Raw genomic sequence first — 9924 nt, 5'->3', positions numbered from 1 at the left:
CCCATCTGTATTAAAAAAACAAATTGTCTGAAATCTAAAATTCAGGCAAACTATCAATCTCAAAGTGCTACAATGTCAGTGATTGGTCCACAGTGTGAAGTGATACTGCTGGCGCCCCAATTAAAGGGCAATGCACAGGAAAAAAAAAAACAAAAGACACGAACAGAACAGAGGATGGAACGGGTGAAGAGCAACGTACAGAGTGCACAGCAACCGGAACTGACCTGTCGCAGATCTCGCTACAGCGCGGCGGTACCTGGTTGTTACGGGTTACTGCACTTTGCCTGCATGTGTACGAACAGTTCAGGGCCCCTGGCCATAGGCTTGGGTTCACTTCAAACGGGTTTTCCCATTCCCATACAAGTCAATGGCAATGCAAAACCTGCTGGAAGCAGGACAGAAGCGCCTGCCAGTGACTTCTGAATGATCCTAGAAGCATCTTTAGGATGTTAATGAAAGCAATTTCCATATATTTACAATAACGGCCAATCAAATCGCAGCCGTTAGCCAATCAAATTCAAGCTGTCATTTCCTTATGCAGGTGAGAAAATACAATGTAATTGTCATCAATGGCTGACTCAATGCTAAGGGATGGTGGGCAACTCCCGCCTTCCGGCTGTGCTTCACCTACAAATCCTGTCATGCTTGTAACTCTCAGTCTTGCAGTGCCTCATGGGACTTGTAGTTCTACAACAGCTGGAGGGCCGGAGTTGCCCACCCCCTGGGTCAGAGTCTTGTAATGCCTCATGGGACCTGTAGTTCTACAACAGCTGGAGGGCCGGAGTTGCCCACCCCTGTGGTAAAGGACGATGGCTATACAGCACCTGCCTTCAGTCAGGTGCAGGATCTAGGTGTACAGAAACAAAAACACTGGGCACCCGGGGCTGCACATAGCTTCCTGAATACATCCCAGCACCTTGCCTCATTACAAGGAGTGGGCGGGCTCTAGGGAGGAGTTATGCAAATATCACAATGTCTGGAATGGGTGTTCCAGAGGCAGGTCCTGGTAACGCCCACATGTGATGCTGGACCTCCATGATTGAAAGAACTGGAATCAAGTGAAAGGGGCGGGACCAGGGACAGTCTGGCTGGGAAGGAGAGGACTACATGATGCTAGATGTCCTTCAGCCAGGAAATGACTTGCTGCAGCTGATGATGTAGATTGTGAGAAGCTCTCAGTGTGCAGTGACATCAGAGGAAGAGGAGCTGGTACAACTGCAAGACTGAAGGGGGGCAGAGTTCAGATTTAAGGAACAAAGTATACGGTTGGCATTATCAACCCCCCCAAGTTTTTATCTTTTTGGTTTGGGATTAATTATGTTTTTTAATAACTATTTCTAGAAACATTTTGTACTCGGAGCTCCCAGGATGCACTGCTGTCACTGAGCCTGGCTGGGCTTTCTAGAGGGAGAAAGCAGAGTCTGTTTGCCTTCAGACCGTCTCTCTCTGATTGAAACTTCCTGCAGGCAGGAAGTGGGAGGAGTCTCGTCTATGACTCTTTTAGTTTTGAGCTGCTGACCTTTGTAAATAAAAGGAGTCAAGCTGCAGATAGGGAAAGATCCGAAATCACAAGCCATCCATACGGGAAACGTCACAATTAGCTCACCAAGAAATGAATTGTAAGTCCTGAGCATCGAAAAAGGTTCCAAAGCACCAAACGTTCCCTTTAAGTGCTATTGTTCCACTGCAATATGGCGGCAGACGAGACGTAACCCATTACAACCGACCTGCAGGGGCATCTCAACTCTGGCTGCTATGGGCAACGCACCTTTCCTTCCTCATTCAACAAAACCCCTCCGAGGCTGAAAGCAGCCAATCAGATTGCAGCCTCCGATGGAAAATGACAGTTGGGATCTGAAAGGAGGTTCCTGATCAGGGGTGGGCAGCTCCGGCCCTCCAGCTGCCCTTTCACTACATATCCCAGCATGCCTCTGGGAGCCATGCCTGTAACTGTCAGTCTTGCAATGCCTCCTGGGACTTGTAGTTCTATAACAGCTGGAGGGCCGCCGTTGCCTTGTCTAGATTGAGAACTAACGATCCTTTGTTATCTTTATGAAGCAAGTGCTGCGAGGGATTCTATATCGCGGAGACAGGAAGTCACTTCTTCCAGGCAATGGGTGGATGTTAGGATTGTGCTGATCTCCGGGGGCCAGACCCCCTGATTGGACACGAATGGCTCGCAACGGACTGCCGAGTGATGTGCAACACTTCCAGGTATCTATTAACTCTCACAGTGCTATGACAATGCCGTCTTCTGCACCACATGACCCTGATTGCATGAGGGAGGGGGCAGCACTGTGAGCCATGGGTCACTGCACACTGCTGCCCCTCTAACACCAGATTGTATGAGGGAGGGGTAGCACTATGAGCCATGGGTCACTGCTGCCCCTCTAACACCAGATTGTATGAGGGAGGGGTAGCACTATGAGCCATGGTGCACTGCTGCCCCTCTAACACCAGATTGTATGAGGGAGGGGTAGCACTATGAGCCATGGTGCACTGCTGCCCCTCTAACACCAGATTGTATGAGGGAGGGGTAGCACTATGAGCCATGGGTCACTGCACACTGCTGCCCCTCTAACACCAGATTGCATGGAGGAGGGGCAGCACTATGAGCCATGGGTCACTGCACACTGCCGCCCCTCTAACACTGGAAACTTGCTTACAAGAGAGCAGAGATGTGATTGTACTAAGGCCTGTGTGCACGGGGGTTTTGGTTTTGTGCGTTCCCATACAAGTCTTTGGGAATGCCAAACCTGCATGAAGCAAGTCAATTGCAAGTCAGAAGGAGATCGGCTGCAGGTCAAAAGCACTTTCGCCAACGAATCCTGAATGATCTCGCATCTCTCTATAGATTTCAGATCTGCATTGTAACAGTCCCCCTGGAGTTCCCCTTTAACTCCCAGCGGAGTCCAACCATCACTAGGACCCCAGTGTGGACTGACCCTTTAAGTCGCCACCTGCCTCCTAGCACAGAGCCTTTTGATTTGCCGCGCACCTCCCTATGACAGCCGCAGCCTTGTGACTTGCACGCAGACGGCCTCTGCAATAGGATTGAAGTGCTACAGACGCGATGGCCCCCCCGGCTAGATTCAGCACACTTCCTTATTACTGATCTCTCCAATGTCTGTACCGGTCTTCCTCAACATGGATATGTCATAAACCCAAATACCTGCAGGAGAAGCATCAGGTGCAAGCTGGCGTCTGACGACTCCGTGGTATAATGGTCTATTGAGAGTCCAGAGAGGGGTAGAATAGCTCCCTCTAGTGCCAGGAGTCGGAATAGCATCCATCAGGCGCTTCTAATGCATTCCGATTGGCTGCTGGAGCCAACCACATCCCATTGCTCCTTGCACCACAGCGGTTAAAGCGGCACGGCGTGGGGCGCTGCTGCTATTGTGACCCGGCAGCGTCCCAAACCGATCGTATGCTAATGGGAGCCGACAGAGTGAAAGCAGTACGAGTTTTGCAGCAGCACCACAGAGACATTAACAGCGACCTGTCGGCCCTCCAATCAAAATCAGTCCGACCAATCGCGTCGCTTCTGTAGGTGAATTGGCGTGTGGCGGATATTGCCGACACCGGAATGATCCGACTGTAGATCAGGGATGTTCAAACCTCCAGCTGTGGTGAAACTACAAATCCCATGATGCATCTCTCTCCGGGAGTCATGTCTGTGAGAATCTTGCAATGCCTCATGGGATTTGTAGTTCCACCGCAGGTGGAGGGCCGGAGGTTTGGACATCCCTGCTTTAGATGGAAAGGAAATACTAACGATACATTCTGCCTTAAGGCCGGGTCCACCTTTATACCCCCTTCCATCTATATTTCGGGTCATTCCGCCCCCATCCCCCCCACTTAACGAAATCGAAGGGTTCCTCCCCCCCCCCCTATAGGCTCCTTGAATTTGGGGCTCCGCATGCACACCCATGTCGTTCGTTTACAGATCCATCCACAGTATCTGTGAATGAAAGACCTCCGGAGTCCCATCAGCCACCGCAGCAGAGGGACACTTAGATCTCGATGGAGGACCAGTGCGGTGATGTCACACACGTGAAGACTTCCTCCGGCTCCATACTGATCTGGTGCTGGAGGAAGACTCTGAACATTGCACCTGCCACCCACTGATCGCAGTTGCAATGCTCTGCAGAAAATTAATAAACGCTCATTTTTGTGCGTTTATTAATTTTTGGCAGAACGTAGATTATGCCTTTAACACTGAGTGAAGCCATTGGACCATCTTCAGCCCTCCACTGGGTAACTGGTGGCTATGTGACCTTATCTGAAAGCACTGCAGCAAAGAACGGAATGAACATTCGCATCATCCCGATCACTGTAGCACAGGGGTAGGCAAGCTCCAGCTGAGGTGAAACTACAACTCCCATCATGTCTGTGGCTGTCGGTGTTGTAAGGCCTCATGGGACTTGTAGTTCCGCAACAGCCAGACTGCCGAGGTTGCCTACACCATGTCTGATTTCAGTGGAGGGATCAGACTAAGGGCTCACTCAGACGGGCATGCGCGCCGTCTCATTGAGCCCCACTGTCTGCGTCCAAGTGTTGGCCCCTGTGCCCGCATGGATGTGCAGGTTGGGGTGTACGTGTGTGATTGCATACAGCCGCATCCTCCCATAGGGAAGAACTATGCTCGCAATTACATGCAGTACTTGGAACTTCCGGGATCGGGTCTTTTGACGGGCGTGCACGCCGTCTGAATGATCCCTAAACCCAAGCTTACCCATAGGAGCTAACAGGCTGTGGGCTGAAACAGACCCAACTAGCCCCCCCTGCAAGTAGTCTATGCGACTGCTGCGGCACCTCTCGGTCAAATCATCACGAAAAAACACTGTGTTTAAAAGGTATAGACCAGGCATAGGCAACCTCTGCACTCCAGCCGTTGTGGAACTACAAGTCCCATGAGGCATTGCAAGACTCTGACAGCCACAGGCATGACTCCCAGAGGCAGAGGCATGGTGGAAGTTGTAGTTTTACCTCAGCCGGTGGTTGCTTTACCCCGGGTATGGACAGAAGACATGGAATGAACACTGTTCTGCTGTAATCCTGATTAACACCGGCAAGATATGTGTGCAGGACTTTAAAAAAAAACAAAATTGAACACTGTGATCAAAACTAAAGCACTTCTTTAAAAATTGCCATCGGGGAGGGTGCCGCAGCACCCCCACCCCCCACCCCCAGCACAGCTTGTCGTTGTTTATCAGAATCCTATGTACATTGTAAACTGCATAGTGAGGTATTATGAGACGGGGAGAGGAAGCGGGCTCTACGACAGGGATTAGTACAACCGACCCCCCTCCCCCCACCGCTGCCAGGGGATCCAACTGGTCTCCTCCGGGAAGGCGAACAGTCTATCACGTAGATCTAGAAGAGGTAGATGAGAATTGGCACTGCTATGGTAACAGAGGACTCAAAAAAACAAACAAAAAAAAAACAGGTTCTCCTTCAGAAGGACCCGTTCCTAAACACATCCAGAGGTGGGCCGAAGGGAGGGGTGTCAACGCAGGCTCAAGCAGAGCACTTGAAGCCGGCCCGTCGGCCATCTTGTCCCACCCTCCCGCCGGGGGTTTTTCACATTGTCGGGTTATCTTTCTCATTTCCACCAAACGTGGAACGGTTTGGTCTCTGGTCCTGAGGTAAGATTCTCTGTTGCTGGGAAGGGGGAAAAAAAAAACTAGACAGGTAGGGTCACTTAAGACCTCCTTGATGGTGGCCAACGTGTTCGCTCGGAAGATGGCAACAAATGAGGTAAGAATTCAACGAAAAAAAAATGTTAAGTTTTCACCGCGTTTACTTGAAGGCTTGGTGAAACTGAGGCAATGTGGTAGAGTTTAGGTCTGAGGTAAAATGAGGCAGGGCCAGGTCTCCGGCCATGGAGCCCGTTGACGTCTGCGCGTGGCCCAGAGAAGACAGGAACGGCTGATGCTCTCCCGCCGTCGGTTCCGGGCCGCCGACCGGGAAGTTGCACGGAGGGAAGTTGAGGGGAAAGAATCCGAGGAAGTGGCTGAAGTCTACGCCCGAGGACAGGGGGTCGCACAGCGCTGAGAGGAAAGACTCATCCAAGGAAGCTTGAGGCGGGAAAGAAGACAAGTCGGCGGAGGGCGGGCCGAAGCCCCCAGACCCATCGGGCACGTAAGGATCCATCTCACTTTTTGGAAAGTATGAGGTAGATGTGAACTGGAACCTGCTCGATGGATCTGTTGAGAAGGTAGGTGCACTTTCGGCGGGGTAGTTGAGCCCTAGGGACAAGGAGTTTGGCATCAGGGACGGGGGAAGGGCGGGGCTTGGCATCGGCTGAAAGGGTGTAGTGTACATTCCGGCTACTACGTTGTCTCGGGGCTGCATGCACATGACCGGCCCGAACTCTTCCTTCACGACGGCCGGTCGGCAGCTCACGTTGCTGTAATCGTCCGGGGGTTCCAGCTTGATCTGCACCTCCTCGCAATGGCTCTTCTTCATGTGCCGCGTCAGGTGGTCCTTGCGCCCGAACATCTGGGCGCAGCAGTGGCACTGGAAATCCTTCCGCCCGGTGTGCACCACCAGGTGGCGGCGCACGTCCTTGCGGGTGTAGAAGCACCGGTCGCAGTGCTCGCACGGGTACTTCTTCTCCCGGTTGCCCGGCGGCGGACGGTGGTTGTGGCTCTTCAGGTGCTCCAGCACCGACTGGCGGTCCCTGAAGACCTGAAGGCATATGGTGCAGCTCAGGTCTCCCCGGGCGATGGCGTGTAAGGCGAGGTGGCGGCGGTGTCCGTATTTGGTGCTGTAGTTCTTGCTGCATTCGGGGCACTGCAGGGCCACGCGGTTGGGATTGTGGGTCTGCAGGTGGTTCTTCAGGTGGTCCTTGCGGTGGAACATTTTGCCGCAGTGAAAGCACTGGTGTGACTTCTGCATAGAGTGCGTAGCCATGTGCCTGGAGACGGAGGAGATACAGAAGGACGTGTTTACGTGGTGCAGGCACATCGTTAGAGACATTCCACGTACATCAGAACAAAAGTTCATTTTATAGAAAGCCTACCAACGTGCCGCCGAGAAGGTCCCGTTGTGGAAGAAGCGGTCTCTCTGCAGGGGTCCAACACACCTCCTGCCGAGTCAGAGCTCTCTAATCGGCAGAGCTGCAGCTCGTGGTGTGTTGGACCTCTGCAGAGAGACCACTGCTTTCACACAAGAGGGCAAGGATCCTTCGCTGCAGCATACTGGCCAGGGGACAGACTTTTCCCTCCTTTACATGCAATGGCTGGAGCTGATTTAAACTGAAAATTCAATGTAGCTCATAGCTGATGGCACCAAATATGCCTCGGCCTATTGCTGGCTCTCTGATATGCCTCGGCCTATTGCTGGCTCTCTGATATGCCTCGGCCTATTGCTGGCTCTCTGATATGCCTCGGCCTATTGCTGGCTCTCTGATATGCCTCGGCCTATTGCTGGCTCTCTGATATGCCTCGGCCTATTGCTGGCTCTCTGATATGCCTCGGCCTATTGCTGGCTCTCGCATATGCCTCGGCCTATTGCTGGCTCTCGCATATGCCTCGGCCTATTGCTGGCTCTCGCATATGCCTCGGCCTTATGCTGGCTCTCGGATATGCCTGGGCCTATTGCTGGCTCTCGGATATACCTCGGCCTATTGCTGGCTCTCGGATATGCCTTGGCACATAGATGAGGGTTACATGTACACTGTACTGCTGCCCTGGCTATCATGCATGTTCTCTGCTGTCAATTATAACCCAGGGATCCTTATGAAACATGGACTGGTCCTGGCGTTTGATGCCAGAGCTCCATTCCAGTGTATGTGTTTAGAGTAGGGATGCACAGATACTGGTATTTTGGTACTGAGTACCGCTAATTTTTTTTCTGTACTCGCCGATACCAATTACCGAGTACCGGAAGTCCCATTCAGGAAGCCAGGTGGCGTGTAAAGACTCGCCACCCGGCTTCCCAATTAACAAGAAAGCCGTCCCGTACAAATCCCTGTCCCCTCTCACCTCGGCATGTCCGGCCTGTCACCCCAGGAGCCTCTCCAGCTAGGAGCGGTCTTCCTCTGGTACCCAGCCGGAGCCGTCTTGCTGGCCAATCATGGAAGGTGGGCGCCGTGTAATGAACGGGAACTGATGACAAGGGAGCATGAAGCCGGCTTCCCGGCCAATCAGAATGCCGGGCGCTGCGTCATTACACGGTGCCCGGCTTCCTGATTGGCCAGCTTCCCGACCAATCGCGAATCCAGGCAGCGCGTAATTACATGCTACCCGGCTTCCTGATTGGCCGGGAATTCGGCACCATGCTCTCATCACAAGTGATGAGAGAGCATGAAGCCGCTTCCCGGCCAATCAGGAAACTGGGCAGCGTGTAATGACGCGCTGCCCGGCTTCCTGATACAGGAAGCATCTGGCTAGGCATCGGAGCATTTGGGCGAGTACAACTACTCGCCCAACAAATACTCGGTATCGGCACCGATATCGATACACTTATCTGTATCGGTGCATCCCTAGTTTCGAGTGGACCACCAATAACGCTACACACGCTGCGACAAGATGGCTACCTGCAGAGCTTGTACTTGGAGGCGAAGGTTTTGTCGCAGAGTAGCTGGGGGCAGGTGAAGCGCTTCTGATCCGGCTGCGGTGGACTCTCCTGCTCGCTGGTGCACGGCACATCCTGTCCGCTGGCGTCCTGTAGAAACCTGCCCTGCGCCCGTTCCTCTCCGCGTTGGAGGTCGCCCTCCAGCTTCCACTCGCCGCGGCCTTCGTTAACTATGGCATTAAAGAACAGCGTCTTCATGTCCGAACTGCTTGTACCGGTGCTACGTCTGATGTCGTTTCCCCATTGGTGCCGGCCGCTTCCTAGATGGACAAAACAGCAGAAAGGGATACATCATGCTGGCGTTATAACTACGAATCTGATTGGGTGACGCGGCGGTGGGGGGTTATGATCTAGCTCCACTGGGGAGGTCTATATGGGTGGGTGTTAGATATTAGTTTACAACTTTCCACTTATACTCGCCCAGCAGCTATGAGGCTGCAACTGTATGCCCCTGCTGTGTGCAACATTGGCTCTCCAGCTGTAGTGAAACTACAACTCCCAGCATGCTGCTGCACCTGAGTCTTGCCTGTGTCTGCCAAGAGTCTTTCAATGCTTCATGGGATTTGTAGTTCCACATTCATCTGGAGGGCCGGAGTTGCCCATCTCTAATACAGGTGATCTGCCTTACCTGGTATAGGATAAGTATTTCTAAAGTAGATACAGGGCAGCTCCGGCCCTCCAGCTGTGCTTTAACTACAACTTCCAGCATGCCTATGTCTCTGGGAATCATGCCTGTGGCTGTCAGAGCCTTGCAATGCCTCATGGGATTTGTAGTTCCACCACAGCGGGAGGGCCAAGGTTGCCTGTTATTTATAAGCAAACATTTAGGAGTGGCTCCAGAGTGACAAGGATAAAACTTACCGGAGTGTGTGTGTTCCTATTCACCCTGCGGGGAGACACGGTCGTAACCACCTCACCATCTTCCAACCTGGAGAAGAGAAGATATCAACATACGTAGAGCTGTATTGTGTCTGGGGGTGCAGGGATCTGTGAGTATGCAAATATAGGGGGGGATGCTTCTACTGGGGAGTACAGGGATCTGTGTGTATGCAGAATATAGGGGGCTCATTATACAGCGTGGTACAGGGATCTGTGTGTATGCAAACATAGGGGGGATGCTTCTACTGGGGAGTACAAGGATCTGTGTGTATGCACATATAGGGGGGCTCCTTATACTGGGTGGTACAGGGATCGGTGTGTATGCAAATATAGGGGGGATGCTTCTACTGGGGAGTACAGGGATCTGTAAGTATGCACATATAGGGGGGCTCCTTATTTTGGGTGGTACAGGGATCGGTGTGTATGCAAATATAGGGGGGATGCTTCTACTGGGGAGTACAG

At 52.5% G+C, this 9924-nt stretch overlaps 1 protein-coding gene and 1 long non-coding RNA gene across 2 annotated transcripts in view; one reads left to right on the top strand and one right to left on the bottom strand.

The window, feature by feature from the left end:
• Positions 1 to 7822, top strand: part of LOC108786998 — a 25461-nt gene extending 17639 nt beyond the window's left edge. The window contains exons 3-4 of the long non-coding RNA XR_001941237.1: positions 501 to 502; positions 7812 to 7822. This is a non-coding gene — a long non-coding RNA (uncharacterized LOC108786998). The remainder of the gene's footprint in view (positions 1 to 500; positions 503 to 7811) is intronic.
• On the bottom strand, positions 5722 to 8839 carry PLAGL2 (PLAG1 like zinc finger 2). Its single transcript, XM_018556423.1, has 2 exons — positions 8546 to 8839; positions 5722 to 6922 (listed from the first exon to the last, which is right to left on the bottom strand). The coding sequence occupies exons 1-2, from the start codon at positions 8779 to 8781 to the stop codon at positions 5803 to 5805; spliced, it is 1356 nt and encodes a 451-aa protein (XP_018411925.1). The 5' UTR covers positions 8782 to 8839; the 3' UTR covers positions 5722 to 5802.
• Between the last annotated feature and the right edge of the window lie 1085 nt (positions 8840 to 9924).

Source organism: Nanorana parkeri, unplaced genomic scaffold, assembly GCF_000935625.1.
Source record: "Nanorana parkeri isolate BGI_ZX_2015 unplaced genomic scaffold, ASM93562v1 scaffold237, whole genome shotgun sequence".
In the NCBI taxonomy this organism is placed as follows: domain Eukaryota; kingdom Metazoa; phylum Chordata; class Amphibia; order Anura; family Dicroglossidae; genus Nanorana; species Nanorana parkeri.
Note: the sequence above shows the minus strand (reverse complement) of the source record. Positions and strands in the feature narration are given on the sequence as shown.